Source organism: Morone saxatilis, unplaced genomic scaffold, assembly GCF_004916995.1.
Source record: "Morone saxatilis isolate NCDOM2014 unplaced genomic scaffold, NCSU_SB_2.0 Contig4, whole genome shotgun sequence".
NCBI lineage: Eukaryota > Metazoa > Chordata > Actinopteri > Moronidae > Morone > Morone saxatilis.
In genome coordinates, this window is record NW_023339984.1 from 4,031,571 (window position 1) to 4,055,169 (window position 23,599).

Genomic DNA, 23,599 nt, shown 5'->3' on the forward strand with positions numbered 1-23,599 from the left:
TGCTTCATTTTATTTTATTTTATTTTTTTTAAGCATACCAATCTTTCCAGAAATAATCTGTAATTCATCACTCAAAATGTTATTTTTGTGTAAGGTCTGAGCTGAAGTCAGTGATATGTGCCCAACAACGGGGCTCAGTACTTAAGTCATGATTATGTCTTTCCTTAAAAAGTGCACTCATCTCTTTATCTCCCCCTCTCTGTGTTTTATCAGGGCATGGTTCCCTTCGTGTTTGTGGGAACTAAAGAGAACATCAGCAATGCTCAGGCTCTGTTGGAGTACCATGTGTCCTATCTCCAGGTTAGTTGGTCCTCGAATATGTTCACCGATGGCCTTTTCTCTGTTCCTGTCACTCAAAAAACTTCAGCTAAAATAGAGCTGTGTTTACAGCATTTCTGTTTTTACTTTGAATAAGAATCTATAAATGCACTCCGAATATCTGGACACTTAGAGGAAATATGTTTCTTAGAAGTACAGGTCCTTTATGTGACATGTGGGGTAGGGCACAGGGGGCTGTTGGGAAGGGTGGGCGTATATGCAGGGTCATTTCATATTGGTCACCTGTCTCCCTCCTGCCCAGAACCACATGAGGAAAGCTGCTGAGAGCACCTCATTTTGCCCTTACCTCATGTGCTTTTATAAATAGCTCCTCTCTCTGGGATGGGGGTGAAGGGTACGCTGGAGTTTAGATTACCAGCTATCTGGACCCTCAGCTTCCAAAAATAAAGAACCCCCCTCCCTGCCTCACTTCCTTCACACCTCCCTTGAGGTTCAGCTGTCGTTGGTGGAGGCAGCTGTCACACTGTCAAGTGAGACCCCCTCCTCCAAATCAACCACCATAGAAACTGCTGTCATTGCACCGCTGCCATTAGATGGCAACCCCCCCCCATTAGATGGCAATGCCCCCCCCAAATTTATGAAGGTGGCATATGTGGCTTAGCTGAAGACACTGTGATATTCCCAAAAGAAAGTAGTAGTTTTAAAAAACATGTTATTAAGTCATTAAAGTGTCAGCAAACATGATAAATGGATAGCTTTTAACGTGGCTCGAGAATTATGGTCATTATTAGTCATTCTTATGATCTTTGATCTGTACAAACTGATACTTAAAACTTACCAATTCCTGACAGATGGCTAATTGGTGAGTGTTTCAACAGAAGTGGGTGTTCTGTCAGAATGTTCAGGGGTTTTTGTGGGGTTGAATTTGCCCACGGTCTTATGTGCTTGGAGCACTGAACTTTACGCATTACTGCCACTTAGTGGTAGAGAGATGGACTTAAGAACAAGCAGAAAACCAGCCCAGACCCACAGCAGATGTTTTAAGACCATGGCTTGGTCCCAGCACAATGCAGCGGGAGTCTGAGTGTGGTATTTTATAGGCTGAACCAACATGTGTCTGTAATGAAAGTTTTTGTAGATTAGAATAATTCTTTTAACTGTGCTTATAATCATTTTATCCCCATTTGATCGCATTAAGTCATTGTAGTCCTTTTTTTTTTTTTTTTTTGTCCCTACACATGAGGATCATCTGATTTGGATAGTAGCATGCGTGTTTTGTTTGTAGTTAAACCTGATAATGGCTGTTGGTCAGATGATCTGCATACGATGGTAGCACTTACAACACTTGGCACGTTGTTACCATGTATACAATGTACCCTAGATGTTTATAGCAAAAAAAAAAATCAAGGTACATTTTTTTTCCAAGCATTCTTGGAGTTTTTTGGATTTGTTCACCTGTACTTTTATTTCCCAACCATTTGTGTTTGATAACGGGTGTACAGTAGTATAAGGTGCAGGGGAGAAACATTTCAATGAAGCATGTGCTTAGGAACAAGTTATGAAGCTCCTACTGTCTCCCCGTCCCTGTCCTGTAGGAAGTGGAGCAGCTGCGCATGGAGCGTCTCCAGATTGACGAGCAGCTCCGTCAGATCGGGGTTGGGTACCGCGCACCTCCTAGTCGAACTGGGGGCCCTGGTGTTGAACGGGAGAAAGGCTACTTGACAGATGACAGCAACAACTCACTCCACACCTCTCGCACCTATGGGGGCCGCGGCAGAGGGCGCAGGGCCTCCAACAGTCAGTACTCTGGATATGGTGAGAATGAAGGAGCTGAAACATCATTTCAGTTTGACACATTTAAGAGTAATATAGACAATAGAAGATAATTCTGTCATTTAGAAAGTTGTATGTTTGTGTTTATTACATGTTTTACATTATTTCTTGATTCATTATTGCTTGACCCAGGCACAAACTCTGAACTGTCCAATGCTTCTGAGTCGGAGGAGCTAAACGAGCGAGACCAGCGGCCCCGTGGCATAGGCAGCGATGAGAGAGGTTCCCGGCGGGGCGGCAGGGGCCGAGGTTCTAACTCGGGACGAGGCCGTGGAGGGCCAGGGTCCAAGCCCTCCAACTCCATCAGCTCAGGTAGTTAAAGCCCGTGTTCAGGTTACCAACAGACATGGGCATATACCCACTTTTAAGATCACTGGCTGTATTTTGAGTCAACATTTTGACATTTTTAAGAACTTTTCCAAGTAGTTATTGCAGTAACGGCATGTCATGGTATTCAGATCATCGGTTTAGAATCTCTCAGCCCATTGAAAGTTAGAGAAATTGGGCTTAAGTTAATTGTGTGTCTGAAATTTGCATTCTGATAATTGAATTTCAACCTGTAGTCCACTGAGGAAGGAGATTTCATGTGATCTTACAATAATAAGAACTAGAACCTGGAGTATGGTACTGCTATGCAGGTGTCCAAGATGCAGATTTTTGCGTTTTAGGTGTGTTCCTCCTACATGATGAAGTAAGGAGAGCTTATATAAGAGTAAGGATTAGTTGGAGAACTAGTGCAGATAAATAAAAATGGGAGGAGATGCTAATTTTTTTGTGGAATATTCAGTTCTGAGGGACCCAGACAGCAACCCATACTCCCTGCTGGAGGGTGAAGGAGAGCTGGCTGACGGAGACATCAGCGAAGGCATGGGAGGAGACCGCCGCAGACGCTCCAGACGCCGCCGCAATGACCAGGAGCCCAGCGTGATGGACGCTGCTACAGAGTCGGACGGCCAGGCCGGCCCCAGCGAGAACGGACTGGGTGAGAATTTCAGAGCTGTATTCTCATCGCTGTTGCATATCATTTGTAAAATATAAATTGCTGCCATGGCTCAAAGTAGAAATCCACCAACACGTTGTAAATCTCAGTTTGTCGGTGAAAGTAGAAATTCTGAACTATATTTTCATATATTTTTATGTTGAACCATATTTTCTCATTTGACTGTTATGTTAGATGAGGAGGCCCGACCTCAGCGCCGCAACCGAAGTCGCCGCCGTCGTAACCGTGGCAACCGCCCCGAGGGAGGTTCCACCAGCCGTGACAGACAGCCAGGTGAAAATGGTGAGTCACCATGTTTTACTAGTTAACATTTTCCTCTTCCGGACAAATGGCCTGTATCAATATAAGTTTTGATCATTTGCTTTTAAACTGCTATCCATGATTGTATTTGTGATTATTGTTTGTGATTATTGTTTGTGATTATTGTTTGAGTTTTTATTGCCACAGGCGTGCAGATAGCCTTCCTAAAGGGTGTTTTGAATCTGTATCTACGCTATATGTACAATGTAGCCCCCAGCAATTGTTCTAGCTAACAGATTTCAATGTTTCCAGTGACTGTTGCTGACTACATATCCCGTGCTGAGTCCCAGAGCAGACAGAACCTTCCCCAGAAGGAAAACCACGCTGGCCCCGAGCCCAAGGTACAGGCAGAACCACACACATTGACCTCTGCCTTAATTTTATTGATCATTTGTTGGACCTTTCTCACCTCTTCCCACTTTTTGTACCCGCAGGAGAACGGGACCAGTGCCCAGATGCCTGAGCGAACGCCCTCTAAGCGTTCTCCCAGCAAAGGCATGACCTCGCCCAGCGAGACCCTGACCTTGGTCAACGGGGTCTCGTAAAGAGACGGCCCTGCCCCTCGCGAACCTAAGTCTAGAGCAAGACTCCATGGCAAACTCTGTCCCTGCTTGCATTAACTTAAACCTTAAACTGATGAGTGAAAAGTACCTGACAAAATACCTGAATTCATACTATGAGAGTGAAAAAGTACAAAAAAACGACAAACGCATCTACTTAAAAACACACGTTAACGGTGTATGCTATCCTATCTATCAGTACTTAGTGCTTATTTAAAAAAACAACTAGCTTGCCAAAAAAGAGCTGGTGGATATGACTTGATTTTTAAAAATACTGAAATACGAGAAACAGGACGAGACTTTTTTTTTTTTTTTTTGAAACGGTTGTCTTTATTTGTGTCCTTTCTTTTTTGTTATGTTAATTTTGTTCATTGTTTATCACTGGTTTGGACTCGGCGGTCGCTCTCTCAACCAAAACAGACGCTTCTCTTAACAGTGTTAAAGTACAGACAAGAGAGATGTAAGCTGTAGGGAGTGGAGTACGAGCAGACAGTCCAATAGCTTATGTGACGCGATGTTCGCACACTGTACCTGGGAGTGGAGACAGACAGACAGATTGGAATATTGATAGACATTGTGCCTTGAATTTGAAAAAAAAAAAATAATAATAAAAAAACTTGAGTTTTTCCATTAAGTTTTGTTTTTGTTTCCCTGAGGAAGAAAGATGGTGGAGGTGGTTCTTCCAGGTTTCTTTTATTTTTTTGGTTCCAAGAAGAGAACAGACTGTGAGGGAGTGATGAGTAAAATGAGTGAAACAGAAAAGGAGGGGTGGCTGGCCAACGTGGGAGGAGAAAAAATAAAGTCTGGTGCCAAACAAAGAAATTCAAGGCGCTTTGATCCTCAATTCCGAGTAGAATGGACAGCGTCGGGGTCAAGTGCGTGCGTGTACGCGTATGTTGTGTTTTGTGTGTGCGCACAGTTGAGACATTTGGCAACCACAAAAACTAAACTGGGAGGGGGTGAGGTAACAAAACGCAACGCAGCCTGGGCGGGTCGCAACGGTGAGGCATCTATATTTATCGCAGGCCTGAAGGAGGGGGGGGGTCAGGTGTGTGTCCCTCCTTCCTCAACCTGTTTTAGGTCTTTGGAGGGTCCAGGGGTGCACCCAGGCAGCCTTGTAAAAGGACAGGCTGAGACCAGACTTGAACCATAGATTTAGACTATAAGAGACGTATACAGTGCCTCTTTCTTCCTTTGTGTCGGAGGGGGCGGCGGTGCTAGCTTCCAGCCCACTAGTGTCTTGAATAAACCACTGCAGCGCGCAGCTCCGGATGCACACGAGGCGACCACCTTTTCTGGGATGGGGGGTGCTGCAGTAGGGGTGGGGAGGGCCTGGAGAACTGCGGACTGTGTGGGGGAGTGGGACAGCTTCAAATGACATGAGAGCCACATGACACACAGGCCCACGCTTACAGGTACACACACACGCACACACACAACAGGCATACACACCAGGCGCGTGTAAGTCGTCGTGGTCGCCCGCGTGGCGCAAAGTAAGAGGACCGCAACAGAAAACTGTAAACCAAGTGTCTGTCTTGTACCTGGCAGTTTGGGTTAGCAAATGGAGTAAGAGAGGGACTCAAAACCTCAGTGGCTCTCTGCTCATGTTGTGACTGTTGTCTTGGTTACCGCTCTCAAGTTTTTTTTGTTGCTATTTCCACATCTTAGAAAATATGAAATAAAAAATTGAAGTGAAATCAACCTCTTCTCTGGAGACGAACTTTGATTTCTCTGTCTTGTGGGTTTTCAGTCTATTTTTCTAACTTGCATGGCATTTAGTTAACGAGTAGTAGGTGGTGCCTGTCCTGTGCATGAGGGAAGGGTGTTATTAATCTGACTTACAAAGCCATTGTTTCATTCACTAGAATTGCTGCTAATGTACACATTGAATGTCCAACTAACGTAGAAACTCTACCTTGAGGAGAGAGAGAAACTATTTGTGACTTTAAAAAAAGAAAAAGGAAAAAAAAAAAACATTTCCCACCCCCCCCTCCCCTGCTCATCTGCCCAGAACTGTCCCAGTTTCTGTCGGCGGATGCGAGTCAGGAAGGGACCCCGTTCCTCCGCTCACAAGTTTCCGAGTCTCACAAAAGTATTAAATTACATGGGCAACATTGTGCATGACAAGCAAGCGTCCACATGACCAAAGGTTTTGAGAGACAGATGAATGGGAGTGTGGTTGAATCGAGATGACCCAGATGCTGCTCTTATACATTTCTGCTCGCCTGTATGTTGTGTTTTTAAAGGATGAACGAGCACTTGAGTATTTGTACCTTGGTTCAGTCGCATGTGTGCGAGTGGAGGACGAAGCCCTATCTGGTATGTTTGTGTTTACCTTTATACCTCATTGTGTGAGTACTGTATTTCCTTATGTATCTGTGCCCCTCGCGTCCTGTTGAAAGACTGCTGGCCGCTGTGTGTGTGTGTGTGTGCGCGTGTTTGTGTGCGTCTGTGTGGATGCTGGTTGTACAGTCGACTCCACTCTGTCAGATTTTGTCTCTGGTTTTCTCACTCATGTTCTGATGGCAATAAAGGACTTTTCATTGTTTGGTATACACTTTTCCTGAACAGTTTGTTCTTTTTTTTGTGTGGAATATCCGCCCAAACTCACACAGCAGCCAGAGAAAGTGTAAAGTGAAGCTTGTATATTCTGTAATGTATCTGTTCTACTGCTGAAGCAATTCAAAATGACTTGGTTAGGAAAACAACTGCGTCACCAGTGTTAAATTTGTCTCAAGCTATTTTAAGCAATCCTAATTTTGAGTTCATAGATGCATCAGTGAAGTCCAGCTATTACTGTTATCTTTAGCATTTAGCGGTGCTTTACTCTTGTGTAACCGTTCTAGCTGTGAATAGGCCTCTGCTAAAATCTTTTATGGTGTTAAAGACTCATTTCCTTTTATATTTACTGTTAAGACTTGTTGTTTTGTAATGTAACTCTACTTTTGGTATGAATCAAAAGGTACACGCTGACTCAGCAGCTTGCTGTTTCACTGTTTCTGGACCCACAGAGTCACACATGGTGCATCTTGCTCTCTTTAGTGAATGTATCAACCTGTAAATGATGTTAACCCTGAGCACAGGCACATGTACAGCATCTGTCAGTATTTGCTCCACCTTGGACTTTGTTTCATTTCAGTTCTTTTTTTAACTAGTTCTATTTTTTGACAGAAAACTCTTTTCCAGGCAAAAACTAATAAAGGATCATTCTAAATAAACCTGTGAAAAGTTAGTGTAACATGCCAATCAGGCATAGGAGGACTGTGAGCTCTGGAGCTCCGGGGCTGCGTGGCTCAGACGAGAACACACGTGTGCTTTCTGGCCATCGTATTAAATGCTGCCAGCGCATCATCAGAAAGACGGCATCCTCGTGAAGCACGGTGGGTGCAGCATCCTGCTGTGAGGGTGCCAGTCCGTGTAATAAAAACCTGTGAGGGCGGCGGGTACGTGAATGTAGCAAAATACTGGGAGATCTGATGCAGTCTGCAAGAAGCCTGACAAGATAGTTGACTACTTTTTTTTTTAATTAAGTCTTTAGTGTCTTAAGTTGTTTTAATTTCTGTTGCCTGGTGACTGGTACTGTATATGATTCCATCGTAGACTAACAGTTTTATAGCTTGGGGCTCAAGTTGAGACACATGGTCACTCACTTGCTGAACATCAACAGATTACGCAGTGTAGAACTGTTACTGGGGAGCAGGCAGGTACTCAAGTACTGTGCTTAAGTACAAACTCAAAGTACTTGTATTTTACTTGAGTATTTCCATTTTACACAACCTTATACATCCCCTCCACTATATCTCTGAGGCACATATTGTACTTTTTACTCCACTACACTTGTCCGACAGCTTTAGTTACTTTTCAAATGACAATTTTTCACACCCTTCCTATCCAGTGAAAAACATCTATCTCCAAAGGTAGTGATTTTGAAGGTTTAATACTCCTTTATGGGTTGAGAAAATTCTCATACTTCTTAAGTTAAATAAATGGTTTAAACCCCCTCTTGGATGAGCTGGAAAATGCATTGTCACAAAGCTGAAACAGGGTTGTCTGTATTAAGAGAGGTTGACTTTCAGAGATACATGGTTCTCACAGGACGGCTATGCTACTAACACATGATGATCTCATTTAATATGTGATGCATTGCTGTAGATTAAACCACCCAACAGTATATAAGTAGCTAAAATGAAGTCAACCTTAATACAACATACACATTGCATGCAGCAGTAATATGAATCCAATAATAATCGTAATAATAATAAAACACTTATTTTACTACACAATGAGTGCCTTTTCATACTTTAAGTACAGTTTGCTGATAATACTTACGTATTTTTGCTGTGTGGTATTAGTACTTTTACTCAAGTAAAGGATCTGAATACTTCCTCCACAGCTGGGAGCTAGAGATTAATTTGAAACTGAAAAATGTTAGTGTGCTGGTTGATAAATAATTTAGGAGGATGCTGCAGTAAAGGAAACCCCATTAACCCTGTCTCCTCCTGACTTCCCTTCTGTGAGCGTGTGTCTCCCTCTACTGGACATTTACTGTTGTAGTCACATCCACTGGACTTGCTGGATGAACTGCTAGAAAATATCTTTTTTTACTTTTGCTTTTTGGGATACATCGGAGAGGTTCCAGGAGGAAACACAAATCCCAGAGGCCCTTGTTCCTCCCAGAATCCTGCCACCCAAGTCTCCATACAGCAAGCAGTGTTTGAGGAACGGATAAAGCACTTTGAGTTATTTGTAATATTGGGTAAGACAAATAGACATTTCCATTATATATGCATGAACATCATCTTCTTGGTGGCTTTCTTGTGTGAGTAATGTTCAATGAACAGCTTTGAAGTTAAACCATCAATGAGCAACCATGAGTCTATGGGCTCTATGGGAGAAATAACCTGGGTGACTAAAGATAAATGTGTTTCATAATGCACAAATAAAAAGAAGAGGGGTTGTAAATATAATATACATAATAATATATATTATTATATATACATGTGAAGCCATGAATGAACCCATTTTAAAATCAGTGTATCCGTCCTCCTGGGGATTATATCACTTATCAGGTTATACATACATATTAAGGATAGCCCCTTAAAGAGGGTTCTAAAGCTTTTCACTGCTGTTTCCCTTTCTTTACTCCCTGTTAATGCAAATGACATATTGCATATTAAACATGGAACAGCTCATTATGTTTCACAACATGCCATTCATCCCCTCACACCAGAGCTACTAATAAAACACTTAACTACATTCAGAATGTGTCAATGCACCGTCCGTACGTTCAGAGGGTTACAGTTTGTAGCTCGGTTTCCCACTCTATTGTCCCAACATGCTGTACACGGAGGAGTCTTTAGGTTTATCTACAGGTGGGAGCTCACTTACAGTCGCCATACCTCAACACCAACGCTGAGAAAACCCTGTTCCGGGTAAAACTTTCCTTCACACCTTTAACCAATCACAGTCCGTATTTTTTGAGAAGCACGCCTATCCACCAATCAGATTCCTACTTGTGCGCCTTTCGCTAACTGGCTATCCACTAACGTTACATCTTATCTTTAGTTTCGACTTCGCTGTGGCGCCGATCGCAGGCTGTGAGTATTGTCATCTGTGTTCTGTACTCGTTTCTCTTGTGTTCGTGCTCAGTGGAGCGTTCACGTGTCTTAAGATATAACCACACACAATATTAAAGTAATGAAATGAGTTTTATTTGGCTCTGTCACGAGACAAAACGGCGAACCCTAACACCTGGTAGCTAAAGTTAGCTTGCTAACAACAACCATTCAAATAAAGCGAGCATGGCTAGCAGCTCACTGACCAGGAAGTGCAAACACGGAAACTTAGTCGACTCTTTTTTTTTTTTTAAAGTCAGCTGTATTGAAGTCGTGTAGTTTTCAGACTAATGGCACAACCTAAAGTTAAAGTAGAGAAGTAGCCGTGCTGCTTGGTGACAGTTGAGCTCCGGTGGCCGTCAGCCTGACTTTCTATTTCCTGATAATGACGTTATGCATTCACCATTTGCTCTGTCACTGGTTACTCTCTGTCACTGGGTGCTGTGTGAACTCATCCTGTCTTTACCTCCTTTTAGAGAAGTACACTGGGGCAACGATGGTGAAGATTTTCATTGGGAACCTGTCCCAGCACGCCACCAAGGATGAAGTGGAGGCTCTGTTCACCCAGTATGGCACAGTGACCGAGTGTGCCAAGTATAAGAACTATGCCTTTGTCCATATGGAAGACCGCAAGTCGGCCACCAAAGCCATCCGGGAGCTCCACCTCTACAAGCTGAATGGCAGACCCATCAACGTGGAGCCCAGCAGGGGGAAGAACCAGGGCCCCGTGAAGCTCCACATAGCCAACGTGGAAAGGGGCTTCGATAAGGAGCTCCGTGAGCTGTTTGAAGAGTACGGCACGGTCACAGAGTGTTCCATTGTCAAGAACTTTGCCTTCGTGCACATGCTCAATTCGGAGGAGGCCATGGACGCCCTACAGGGCCTGGACAACTCAGAGTTTCAAGGTAAGTACGTTCGGTGTTCCACTGTGTGAACGGAAGGATTGGAAGGTGTTGGGGTGTCCATACTGTTTGTGTTTCAGCCTTTTAGATTTGAGGGACAATGTTTTTCTCTCTCTCAGGAAAGCGCATACATGTTCAGGTATCAAAAAGCAGACCCAGGGGGGCACCAGAGGAGGAGGACTATCCACCTCCGCCGGGCAGAGGAGGCTTTTATCCTCCTCGCTTCCCAATGGAGAGGCCCGAGCCTCCCTTCAGGGGCCGCATGCCTGCTTACCCTCCTCCGCCCCCTCCTCCTCCTCCCCCGAGACGAGCGGCTTATCCCGACCGTGGTTATGGCGAGCGAGACGGCTATGGGGTGGTCGATTACTATGAGAAATTCAGAGCCCGTCCTTTCAGCGCGGCAGGCTACGACGACCGGCGCTCCGGCGCCATCCCCCCTCCTCCGCCTCCCCCCTCAGCACTGGTTAGAGAACGTCTCGGAATGGGGCCCCTTGACCCGTACGAGCGCCCCCCTCCTCCTCCCCCTCCGCCCTACATGGTCAGGGACCGAAGCCCCCTCAGACGAGCCCCCCCTCCACCTGCTCCATCAGCAGGTAATGGGTACTCCTACGAGCGGTCCCGCCTGTCCCCGGTGTCCAGGCCCCCGATGTATGGCGTCCCCCGCCCCAGGGACTCCTTCTCAGAGAGGATGCCGCCGCTGCCGCCTCCACCACCTCGATATGCAGGCTATTAAGCACACAGGAGTGTAATAGAAGGAAGGTGAGAACAGAGAGTGGATATTTCACGCCATCCTAAATCACATTGCAGGCATGATTGATAAAATATTCAAGAAATATGTGCCGAGATGAATTTTAGTTGAACGGCGCTTTAAACCATCTCCATCAGCCAGAGCTCTTAATTCCTGCAGATCTAGTCCAGACAACAGATCAATATATAATCCTAAAATATTGCTGCTTTAACATCAAAGATCAGCCTTGCGCGAATCCTGAGTAAAACGCGCTCCTTGACATGTGTGGTGTGCTCTCTTTCCAGGTTTAGAATATGACAAGATCGTCGTTGTCTGCTGATGCACGTGGCGCTATGCATTCCCCTCGTCTATGGCGGATTGCGTTGCGTTCGCCTGAGACTTACTGGAAGATACTGTATTGCGGACAGCCCCCGTACTTAAAAACATACGATACCATGTCTACAGTTCACGTATTCTTCTGAGCTGTTCATGCCTTTTTTGTTCCTCTGCTTGTTTTACTGTTCAAATCCTTAAAAAATGTTTTGCAGAATAGCTGCTTAGTCTCTTTCAGTGTGACACAGTACTGTTAATGGCCAAATAGACTGACTCTGCTCTTCAATCTTTCTAAATGGATATGGCCTCTGGGAAACTGTGACATAATTTCATAACAAGGGAAGTCATTTAAATGAAAATATATGTAGTCTTTGTAAACAAAATTATTGTGTTCAGACTTAAGATTGTTGGTTGATGACATCCAGTGCTCATCAAATTAAGTTTAAAAAAAAAAAATTGTCAGTGTAGAGGTGCTTTAATATAATACTTGGTGTGGCAGGTTGTACAGAAATCTCTAAGATTTGCGACACATGTTAGCATGACAAATCAGAAGTTCCAGTGTGGTTTTCTTTTTACACTTTGTGTTACCTTTTTTCTTGCGAAAATAGAATCTATAGCACCGTTATGTATGATTTTATTTACTTTACAAGTTGCTTTTCATTTGAAGGCTTTTTAATAAACAAATGAAACCAAAAACGACGTTTTAACTGTGAAATTATTCCTCGTTTGGTAGGCCTTTTACTCCAATGACTGGACAGACACTATTCACCAGACCTGATATTGGTAGTAATAGACAGGCGTTTTTAAGTCTTGACACGCTTCCAGTTTAATTTTCACACCCTTCAGAGTTATCAGCTTGACACATGGTAGGCGATGTTTTCTCTCTGCCTAACTTATCAACTGTTCATTTCAAGTGAAAATGCACCAAAACATGTGAGAAGCAACACCCAACCTGCTTTCCACTCAAATCTTGTGTTGAAGCGAAAAAAAAGTAGTTTCTGAGCGTCAGTTCCCTGATAATGGCGACTTGACGTAGAATAAATTCATTTGTGTTTTCTTGAGTCACTGCCAGTGTAAACTACATGTATGCAAAAGTAAACAGAGTCCGACTTCCCCTCGAAGACCCTCAAAGTTAATCCAACTAATGACATCAGTAGCTGTCCACAAACCCAGGAGTGATTTAAATAATAGCCAAACAAATTTCACTATAACGTATGCTTCTTGTGTTCTTCTTCTGTGGCCACACTCGATGTTACACTGCGTCCATCTGCTGCTGCGTGTTGCACCTGGCGCACGGGGAGCCGCATCTTTCCTCAACGACCGCCGTCCATTGCCTACCTTGTGTCGAGCCAGTTAGTGGTTTTCCTAGTAGTAGAACAGTAATTAACTGAGCTTTGCGGTGGCCCATGTTTCTGTCGTCTTGCGACGATAGCTCTGTAGTCTTACATTCGCATTCATCATTTCACACTACATATTAGTCGCACTCTCCATTATTGTTGTAAGTCAGCATTTATAAGTGTGTACCACAAATTGCATGCAGTCTTGGTATTCTTAGTATTTGTGCTCTTTGTAGGTTGTTAGACTCTATGCAGGAGGTGGCAGCTCATGGTAAGTCATTCTGGGAAGATGTGCAGCAGCCTGTGAAGAAGAGGTATGTATTGTACAACTCTCACCAATGCAATAACCTGTCTCCTGCCTCCCTCTTGTGGTGTTGCATGCATACTGCATTATGTTAAAAAAAAAAAGCAGTCTGGGAGCCTTGAACATTTTTAAAGGAAGCTTTTCAATACTTGGAGGAAAAAAGAAAGACACTTCTTTACGTTTTAATACATTATCCATGTTTTTTTTTTAAATTAGTAAAGCACATACTTGAGGTTGATGTACTTTTTTTTTAATTAGTTGGTAAATGTGGAACAGTAGCATCCATTATATTAGATTCACTGGGGTCAAATAATACATTTGCTCTCAAGCATCTGAGAAAGGGAAAAAGGTGTGAATTCGTTCAGTAAATTATAGTTGTGGGAATCTAGTTGGTGCTTATTTTTAATTGGGTTATATTATAAAATGTGGTAATGCAACATAGGTATGAGTTAACGGAGAAATTCTGAAAATGTTTGCTTCATCATTGACCGCTGACCGTCTCTTTGTCTACAGGCTCGTCTCCACTCCGACAACAGTAACGGGTCTCGAGTGAGTTCCCAGGAGTTTGTCGTCTCTGAGTGTTATAAGATGGAATCAGGCGGTCCAGTGTTAAAAGGTAAAGCAGTATGAGTTCACTGTGAAGTCCATAAGACATCTATTTTTTGTGAGCTTTGAATAAAGTCTGTTGTTTTTACAGGAAGAGCATGTGGTCCTTCAGTGAAAGTTGGCTCCATTGTTTGGTGAGCTGGAGGGAAAGATCCAATCCTTGGAAAACCTGCGTGGTTGCATTGTTGTTCTCTCCAGCTGATGACTCCAAAAGAGGAGATATGGATTAAACCATATAGTATAACAGTTGTGGCTGGATTTTGATACAGTCCATATGTCCTGAAATGTGTTCTTGAAACCATTACATGAGCTTTTATACCACTGTTAAACATTCTGTTTTGCTATTATTTTTATATCCATGCCTATAAAGTACTATTGAAGAACCTACACCTATTTTATACAGATATACTGTAGGCTAATGTATATAGGCATTTGCATACAATATTTGCACTACTTTATTGTCAATAAACAATTTTATAAATTTTCTTTTTTTAATATGGATGTGTACTTTTTACACTGTCTTTCCAGTATGACAAGTTTAAACGATAAACTAACGTCAATAAAGACCTTTTCCTCAATGTCTGAATGGATTGACATCCGTCTTATTCAAACAGATTTGCCTTTTTAAAAACATTAAGAATTATAAATTACTCTTAAAGTCTGTTAGGGGCTGAGGCAAAGGGTTTCCAAGTACATATTCCATAGCTGGAGTCTTTGCTGTTATTCCCAGCTGGCTTATTGTGACTAGAATGATGCAGTGACTTTGACTAAATAAATAAATAAAGAGAAGTAACATTTTTATTTATCTTTGTCGTATCAAGTTATTCTTACATTCTCCAACTGTAAGAATGTATAGTAATTAATTGATCTGTGGCAAGAAATGAGTATTATAAGGCCTAAATCTGTTTTGTGTTCCAGACAGGTTTTTCTTTATTTCTGGCCAAAAATGGCTCTTTTGTTAGTAAAGGTTGCTGAACCCTGTCCTAATATGACACAAGCTCTCTCTGGTTAAAGTGTAAAAGATTCTGATTTTGAAATACGTATGTGGGCAGCAAACAGATTCCCCTCAATGTGCAGGGTGTGGCTGTGGGACTAAAGACTCTTAAATTCATCACATGGCAATAATTCACTATTTTTATCACTTTCAGTCAGTGTCACTTGATTTATCATAAGATTAACAATGTCCTTTTTCCTGATAAAATTGCAGATGTGCTTATTCAGCTATGACTAGCGGGATGCTGTGTCTCTTGATAAGTGAGAAAACAAACTAAATATATCTTTTGAAAATGTGCTTTCTGTATTTACTTAGGGATTACAGCGACCACATCTTATCCCAGCATGCACTGGGCAGACTGGGATAAGCCATGGATGTATCAATAGTATAGTTGTGTTATTTGGAGTGAGGAGTGTAAGTCTCTCTTCCCCCTTTTTGGATTTGGTTTTATATGACGGAAGTCATATCAGTTGAAATAAAGTTTCCTCCTCAACTCTGAGTGTCGAGAAATCACGGGCGGTGGTTAGAGTTTCATTATGTTGACCAGAAGTTGTTTTATAGGATTCACATTCCAAACCTTTATGACCCTAGTACTCATCATTCCTGTAGTCAGCTGTTGTTTACCACAATGTCACTGCGTTCTCATATTACACTTACACACACATACACTCAATATAGTAAGATTGTGATTCTCCAGCCAGACTGGACTTTGTTCTAAGACTATTATAAAATAGCAGTTTCTGGACCAGACCCAGACAGGATATCGGAACAGTTTGTCTCTACCTTTGACTCATGTTGGTTATAGCTTTAGGGCCAGCTAAGCACCACATTCCGTTATTACCCAAATCCAGTTTCACGATGATGCACTGTCTCACTGTTGCATCTGTATGTTTTTTGTCCTATCATGCTATGCTGAGCAGAGAACTAAGCACATTTACTTGACTACTTTACTTTATTACAATTGAAAGGTACTTGTACTCTGGTATTGCCTTTATATTCTACTTAATACTTAATACCACTACATTTCTGAGGGAAATACTTAATTTACTTGACAGCTATATTTTCCTCAAGCTGTAGATTACATAATAATATAACACTAGGCAAATGCATAACAAGCACCTCTACTTTTGATAGTTTTCACTGTATTTTGCTGATCGTTTGTGGGGGAAATGTTGAATGCAGAGCTTTCACTTGGAGCGGCATAATTTTATATTATTGAACTGATTTTTTTACTTCCTGTAAGTAAAAGAATACTTGGATACATGTTGAAGCACCACTAAGTGAAACTGTGCTGTGAAATTGCATCAGTTTCCAAGAATGTGATACCAAGAAGAGAGATGTGTGCCTTTTGTTCCTGTTTTTTTGTTTTGTCTCCCTCGCCTTATCACTGTAATCTGAGCTCAAGCATGCAGGGTAAGAATATTTACTTTATCTCAAGTAAATCTGGAAAAATGTTAGAATGTTAGATACTATGATGATGATACTATGGCTGAGAAACTATTTAACAACAACAGCATTCACAAAAAACATGTTACAAAAAGAGTATTTAATGCGGTCAGGTTGAATATATAGAAAGAAATAGCTAGTATTTAGAACACACTAAAACCAGGTGTTCTTATATTAAAATCACAGCTTTTTCATGTGTAGACACAGAGTTATAGATACATAATACGTATACGTAGAAAAAAAGAGTAATACTATGATTTCACATTACAAAGAGGGATCTTATCTAAACAAAAGCTTAAAATCTAATGTAACAACTACACAGTACTTTGTGTTGCCTTCAAATACAAGTCAGAGGTAAGAAAGTAAAAAAAAGTATCTCACTGAGCAGTCATAGTTCATCATGACTGACACATGAGAGTCTCATCAGTCTCCAGAGGGCCGAGGTCTCTGAGTTCAGCTGGTAAACTTCTCATCGCACCAGAGCCTGTGTCCATGACGGGTGTCATACTGGGCACACACATGCATGTCTCTCTGGACGGAGACACTGCCAGCACCTCAAACTCCACCTCAAAGCTCCCCTTGGCCTCACCAGACTCACGGATGATCAGCATCTCATACTCTCCGAACCGGATCAGGGCCTTGTCCGGGAGGTCCATCCTTTCCAGGTAGCCCAGGGCCGAGCTGTTCACTGACAGCCGTCCCCTCTGGCTCAAGTTCTGGATGGTGAAAAGCATGTCCGGGCTCTGGGGCGTGCGGTAGGCGTGAAGGGCCAGCTGTTTCCGGGACACCCGGACGTCGGCCAGGGCGAAGGTGCATGCCTGGGCGTCACGTCCCAGCCTGAGAGGGTCATCTGCTGAGAACCTGCTCCTTTTCTCCAGAGGAAGCAGCCCGTAAAGGCCCTTACAACTCTGCTGAGGGTGGTAAAGCTTGATGTGGAGACAAGTTAGGAGATCCTCCTCTGTCTCCAATGTCTGGGACACATTCATGATGAAGCTGGTAGAGGGTGAATTGACTTACTGACCTTCAGGGATGAAAGGCTGTTGGGACAGAATGCAAACAAACCTATGAGGAAACCAATGAAAGTTGTTGTTTTACCAGTCACAACCTTAAGTAACAGATGAATTCCTGTTGTTAGGTGAGTGTGCCTTACCTGTATGCTCGAGTTTTTAACTTGAAGGTTCAGATAGTCCACAGAGGTGCAGGATCAGCTACACTAAGCCTTCAGAAGGAACTAACTAACTGTGTTTGTGCTGAGTGAAAGACTTCAGTTAGTCACTCCCACAAGACCCTGTGGCAACAATGCTGCTTTCAAGTGGAAATTCGGAAAAACAACAGCAGTCAGTGGTTAAGCTGTGGTGAACAGAAAGCAAAAGTCTGCATTTTTATTTAATTTGAATTAGTCAGTCAAGCACAGTGATTTGCCACCAAGCGGACCACAGTATATACAATTATTTTTGACCAATAAATCATTTGAAACCATTTTTTCCACACCAGGTCATTGATTCTACTGAAGTGCTTAAACAATGAATTGGTTACTTTATTAACAAAGAATTAAACAACAACCATTTCGATTACAAATTATTATCATATATGATGATTTGCCACTTTTTTGTGTGTTTTATATCCTACTAAACTGAATATGTTTGTGTTACAGACTGTCAGTCAGACAATAAAAGCAACATGAAGATGCCACCTTGGCTTCTTTGTTACAATTTGTTTTTGTTTTTTTACTTTTCTGATCAAATATTTCATGAATGGATTGCTGTTTTCTAACATACAATTTTAAGATGGGCACCTGAACGCAGCATTACAGCACTAAAAGTCCCAGATGACGCAACCTGAAACAGAAAGGGAGTCACGTACTTTCACATTGGACCAACATTGTTTCCAAACAGCGGTAAGATAAAATGACCTGCCGAGGGGCCTCATTTTTAAGAATTGAGGAGAATAATACCCGATATACTGACCTGTAGTTAACGTCAGGACATGGTAGAACATATTTAATATAATAATAATCAAAATTTGTATAAAAAGCTAAAGGTTTGCTGATGTTACTACACCTTCCTGGACTGTAGGTGGCGGTGTGCTTGTGATACGGCGACGCAGACGTAAAAGAAGAAGAAGAAGAAGGGGTAAAGACGGACAAAAACCAAGCGGAAGTAGGCTAGGAAAGCTCTCGAAAAGGGTTTGAATCGGTTTGAGTCCGTCGTCGAGGCCGCCCGGTAAAAAGGTAACCTAAAAGGCACACTCCGGTGTCTTTATATTTACAGTTCGCGGCATTTTAAATGTGCGAAAGATCTACTAACCTGCGAGTTTGCGTGTGCCGGCTCGCCGCTCTTTCTTTCTGGTAATGTGGACATGAACACCAGGTGCTTTGTGTAGTAGCGGAGCTATCGGTTAGCGCTAGCCTAGCAGATGTGCTAAACCAAGGCCTAGAATATGTAACCTTAGGAAGCTGGTAATTAACACGATAGCTTTATAGCAACACGTCTAAGAGAAACGATTAATTGTTAAAATATGTTTGGTAATGTATGAAAAATGACGATTATGGCATTATAGCATTAGTTGACTTTAGTGATAGTTAAACTGGCGTCAGCCATTTTGCAGTGAACAGGCCCGTTTAACAGCTCGGACTGCAGCATACAGAATAAATACGTAGGCATACTTAACGTCGTAGTTTAACATTATATATGTGTGTGTGTGCGTTATATGGTTTAACATTTTATTAAATATTTTGTTTTAATTAATATTAATTTAAATTTTATTTATTTTTTGCTCTAAAACAGAGAAAGAAATGGTGAAGATATTTGTGGGGAACCTGCCCCGGGAGGCGGACCAGGATGAAATCAAGGCACTTTTTACACAGTATGGCACAGTCACAGAGTGTGCCATCATCAAGAACTACGCCTTCGTTCACATGGATGACCGTAAGGCCGCCACCAAAGCCATCAAGAACCTGCACCTACACAAGCTTCACGGCACACCAATCAACGTGGAGGCCAGCCATGGGAAGAACCAGGGTTCAGTCAAACTGCATGTAGCCAATGTTGAAAAGGGAGCTGATGACGAGCTCCGTGCTCTTTTTGAAGAGTACGGCACAGTCACAGAGTGCGCTGTTGTTAAGAATTTTGCCTTTGTACACATGTCCAACTCGGACGAGGCCATGGATGCCATCCAGGGTCTGGACAACAGTGAATTTCAAGGTAGGTAAAGGCCATTATGTAAAACGAGTAGAGATGTAGTTGAGACTTTGTGTCTCATTTGGAACCCAATTATTTCATTTGTATTTTCTCTATCCATATTTTTTTGTATGTAGGCAAACGCATCCATGTCCAGATTTCTAAGAGCCGCCCAAGACATGACGAACGGGACGACTACCCCCCTCCTCCCCCAGACAGGGGTGGCTATTGGCCTCCGCGCTATCCAGGAGAGAGGCACGAGCCTCCCCCACCCAGCTACCTGCGAGGCCGCCTCAGCCATATTCCCCCAGGTTACCCTGCCCCTCCTCTGCCACCCCCGCCCCCTAGACGAGCTGTTTATCCTGACCGTCCCTATGAGGGTGAGAGGGACAGGTATGGCGTGGTAGATTACTATGAGAAGTACAGAGCCCGTCCGTATGGCATCGCCTCCTACGAGGACCAACGTGCTGGCGCCCCTCCTCCTCCCCCTCCCCCCTCAGCCGTCGTCCGAGACCGCCTTATGCCCTCGTCGCTCGACCCGTATGAGCGTCGCCCCCTCCCACCTCCTCCGTCCCCGTACTACAGCCGAGATCGCAGCCCCCTCAGGAGAGCACCTAGCGCGCCAATGCCCCCCGCCAGTAATGGCTACTCCTACGAGCGCTCCCGACTCTCTCCGGTTTCCCGGGTCCCTGCATACGGAGTTCCACGCGCAAGGGACCCCTACGCAGAACGTCTGCCTCCGCCACCGCCTGCACGCTACGCTTATTAAGCAAGGCCCTGGCATGTGAAGGTGAGAATAGGTCTCAGGTAGACTGGTGTTCATGTCTTTTCTAAAATTGCCATTCGTCCCTGTAAAGGCAGAGGCAGCTTGTTCTACAGCTTGTGTGGGAAAAGCATGCGTACGAAGTGCTGTTCAACAAGGTGTAAAATTCGTTGGTAAAGCACGTCTGTGCACTAACTTGAGTTTTCAGTTGCTATCAGTTTTAAATGTGTGGCACAATCCGACAAAGGACGACTGTTGAACGGGACTCGAGATGCACAACTCGAAAAAAAAAAACCATGTAGATAAGATGGAACAACGTGCTTTGTATCCACAGTTGCAGACAGTTCATGTGTGTCATTTGCTCTTTTTTCAGGATTGTCGTCCGACTGCGTCGCCGCTCGCCGCCTCCTGATGCACGTGACACTATCCTCTTCCTGTCTGTGGCTGAGCGCGTTACGTTCGCCTGCGACGCTCACAGGAGGAACTGAATTGCCGACGTCCACGTCTGTTTATGTTTTTATTATTTTGGGACAGGTTTTACACTCGCATTTTTTTTGCCCTGATTGTTTTAGTTTGTTATTGTGCTGTAGTATTTTTAAATGCTTGACGTCTGAGTTAGGCGTTTTCTTTTCTTTTAATTTGTACTTTTACGTTTTGAATAACTAGTGTTCTGATGTTGTGTGTGACCTTAGAGAGCTGAAGAATTTCAGCAGCAGTTTTCTAGGCGATACTTGTGACTGTAGATTTAACTGAACTGATTGTTTGGTATTAAATCTAATCTGCACGTTGATTCCATCATGTTATCCATCGAAAAAAAAAAACCAAACCTTCATGTGGCGTTGCTGTGAAAACTTAAAACTGCTAAGACGTAGGGGTTTGACAAATGTAGAAAGTAACTGTTAATAGAACAGTTACCGCAAGGCGTTCACATGTACCTTTCCATTGTCGAACTTGTTTTTAATAAACGGATTTGTGCAGTACTGTTCACAGATGTGCTCAAAATCATGCCCAGCGCTAAAGCACCTCATCAGTGTAACCGCTTGAATTGATTCGCATACTCTGCTAGGGTCTCTCTCGAAAAAAAAAAAAATCAGCTCCTATATTTAATGATCCTCTTTATTAATGAAATCACGCTAAACAAACTTGTTAAAACCGTCACGCTGATTAAAGAAATGTCTCCTCTCTGGTCTTGTCTGAAATGCTACAGCTTTTATCATGCATCAGCGTACCTTGTAGCTTGTCCCCTTCACTGACAACTGAAACTTGCTCACGTCAGAGTTTAAGTGAAGAAGGGCCTAACACACTCCAGCCAAACGTAACCAGGTGAGATTTCACAGCTAAGACTAGTTTACCTTGAATCTGGGGGGAGATGACGTCAGAGGCTGCGGGAGACCTTCAGAGTCAACAGGTAAGTCAAGGGCTCTCAGGACTACTGAAGTAGAGCAGACAGCACATGCTCACATGCAACTTTTATAGGTGAATATTACTAGTTATTTACTACACAGGTTAGTGAGAACTTTGATCATTTACGTAACTTGCCATGTTGGTTAGTTAAGTGCTTTTCACTCATTGCCTGTACACACAACAACAACTACCCATTCAGCTGTAAATCTGCGACCCATAATCACCAGTGTCTGCTGGGAAATAAAGCCAAGTTACAGAAAGTGTGTATATAGGCAATACCAGCAATTTGAAACATTGGCTGTGGTGTTCAAATCCGAAAGGATTCAGAGACCATTGGTTGGCTTCTGGGAAAAATGTTTATTGAAATTTAAGAATCCCTCAGAATAGCTTGGTTTGGGTAAGCTGGACAATAGTTGAGATTTTGACTGAATGGACTTACAGAAAGCGTGGGTCAATTCTACACTTGGTCTTGCTGACATTTTTTTAAAACATGAATCAATTGACAATACAATGAAATTGCTATAGTAACTGATTTTACACACTTTTGATGGACAAATTTACAATTTGAATTGTATTGCCGTTTTGTGAGTCTGACCTGCATAAATAAAATATTTAAAACAATAACATGGACTCCCTGTTAACTAATATCCTGCCATTGAAACTGTAACCGATTTAATGCATTGCGTATTATACAATTATAGGAAAGGGAAGTGTTTTTACTGGAGGACCAGTGTGACTCTTCTAAATAATAGTACAATTCCGAATATTGCATGTGAATTTCCAGCTTCATCCGTTATTCACACAATAGAAATAGGAAGTTGCAATGATAATTCAGTATAATAATTAACTTGAAAGCAGGCTTACAGTTGACCTGAAGGGTGGATGGCACTGGATCAGTTTTTCCCCAGTTCTAAAGCGGCCACTGACACTAACCATCTGCAGTTAGTTCTTTTTTTTCCTTAGGCTACTACAGTGTTCAAGGTTCAGCTTGTCATTGTACACAGAATCCCTCAACCACGGAATTTTAGTTGCTATTGCAATATTGAGGTCTGACACCAGCCATTTTTATAATGAACCCACACTTGATTTAAAAGTTGTATGTTTTGGAAATATTTACTTAAAATCCTGCAAATGTCCGAAAAAACAATACAACAATATGGTTTGATTGATTCATTTGTTTTGTCTGAAGGAATGCATTGCCTCTTATAGAATTATAGATTTGTACTTGCGTACAATGTGAATACATTTTAAAATATTAAATTATCTTTTAAATATTGACTGTAAAAAAGTCAATACAAAACTAAAAGTTAATTTAACTCAAAACAATTGTTGAAACTGATTACATCGAAATTTTTAAGTAACACTAACTCAGTTTTGTATGTTAAAAACATTCTTGATTAAACAGTTTTACTAGAAATTTTACTATTTAGAATTTTTACTAGTTTTTCACTAATTTGAGATAAGATACATAAACAAAAATTCTGATTAAGTACTTTACACAACTCTAACTTTAATGAAACTCTTGATTCTTTTCATCCCTTATAATAAAAATTGGAATATAAGTAATCGAGGGACAGACACATTATGGTAAGAACTTTAAGACTGCTTCAATAGTTGGGAGTCGTGCTTTTTTTACCATGGGCAAATCTGAATGAGTTATACTTTGGTGGTCATAGTTTCTGTAAAATAAACTGAAAGACAAGTGAGTGACATTTAAATGCCACTAATTCTAATTTCACTTAGTTTTTCTTCACAGAAATGGATGAAATGCATGATATCGGCCAACTATATATTTTAAAAGAGAGTTTTCTTACAACCTTATAATTAAGAAGGCCTCATGATTTCCAATGAAGCTTTAGTAAACCCTAGTGGGGGTCAGGACAGGAGGTTGGGAATAAAGTTCTCCAAAGTAATTTATCTTATGTTTCATTGACATGGCATGTTTCTAAACACAGATGATGATACAAAGACATGCAATGCACTTAATTTACCACAGTGTAACTGATTGAGTAAATAA

The 23,599-nt window shown here is 42.2% G+C and overlaps 4 protein-coding genes across 12 annotated transcripts in view; 3 read left to right on the forward strand and 1 right to left on the reverse strand.

Moving 5' to 3' along the window:
- Window positions 1-4,588, forward strand: part of fxr2 (fragile X mental retardation, autosomal homolog 2) — a 13,672-nt gene extending 9,084 nt beyond the window's left edge. For both annotated transcript variants that reach the window (XM_035675578.1, XM_035675577.1), the window contains exons 11-17: window positions 214-300; window positions 1,875-2,094; window positions 2,245-2,424; window positions 2,900-3,094; window positions 3,287-3,394; window positions 3,665-3,753; window positions 3,847-4,588. In XM_035675578.1, coding sequence (XP_035531471.1) covers window positions 214-300; window positions 1,875-2,094; window positions 2,245-2,424; window positions 2,900-3,094; window positions 3,287-3,394; window positions 3,665-3,753; window positions 3,847-3,957 — 990 coding nt within the window. In that variant the 3' untranslated portion in view covers window positions 3,958-4,588. The remainder of the gene's footprint in view (window positions 1-213; window positions 301-1,874; window positions 2,095-2,244; window positions 2,425-2,899; window positions 3,095-3,286; window positions 3,395-3,664; window positions 3,754-3,846) is intronic.
- Window positions 4,589-9,478: 4,890 nt separating this feature from the next.
- LOC118338293 (RNA-binding protein 4-like) lies at window positions 9,479-14,382 on the forward strand. 7 transcript variants are annotated; one of them, XM_035675584.1, is made up of 6 exons: window positions 9,479-9,569; window positions 10,064-10,492; window positions 10,609-11,248; window positions 13,123-13,200; window positions 13,704-13,806; window positions 13,888-14,382. In XM_035675584.1, exons 2-3 carry the CDS (start codon window positions 10,084-10,086, stop codon window positions 11,220-11,222), a joined length of 1,023 nt encoding a protein of 340 aa, XP_035531477.1. In that variant the 5' UTR covers window positions 9,479-9,569; window positions 10,064-10,083; the 3' UTR covers window positions 11,223-11,248; window positions 13,123-13,200; window positions 13,704-13,806; window positions 13,888-14,382. The 7 variants fall into 7 exon arrangements, with proteins under 7 accessions (XP_035531477.1, XP_035531476.1, XP_035531475.1 ...); XM_035675583.1 differs by having other exon boundaries at window positions 10,609-13,200; XM_035675582.1 differs by having other exon boundaries at window positions 13,123-13,806.
- A 1,944-nt stretch (window positions 14,383-16,326) lies between these two features.
- Window positions 16,327-17,815, reverse strand: tifa (TRAF interacting protein with forkhead associated domain). Of its 2 annotated transcripts, none has more exons than XM_035675426.1 (2): window positions 17,387-17,815; window positions 16,327-17,298 (listed from the first exon to the last, which is right to left on the reverse strand). In XM_035675426.1, exon 2 carries the CDS (start codon window positions 17,220-17,222, stop codon window positions 16,635-16,637), a length of 588 nt encoding a protein of 195 aa, XP_035531319.1. In that variant the 5' UTR covers window positions 17,223-17,298; window positions 17,387-17,815; the 3' UTR covers window positions 16,327-16,634. The 2 variants fall into 2 exon arrangements, with proteins under 2 accessions (XP_035531319.1, XP_035531318.1); XM_035675425.1 differs by having other exon boundaries at window positions 16,327-17,273; window positions 17,387-17,811.
- Window positions 17,816-18,080: 265 nt separating this feature from the next.
- rbm4.3 (RNA binding motif protein 4.3) lies at window positions 18,081-21,272 on the forward strand. The gene is made up of 5 exons (XM_035675329.1): window positions 18,081-18,133; window positions 18,312-18,466; window positions 19,023-19,439; window positions 19,553-20,205; window positions 20,552-21,272. Exons 3-4 carry the CDS (start codon window positions 19,031-19,033, stop codon window positions 20,182-20,184), a joined length of 1,041 nt encoding a protein of 346 aa, XP_035531222.1. The 5' UTR covers window positions 18,081-18,133; window positions 18,312-18,466; window positions 19,023-19,030; the 3' UTR covers window positions 20,185-20,205; window positions 20,552-21,272.
- The last annotated feature ends 2,327 nt before the right edge of the window (window positions 21,273-23,599 follow it).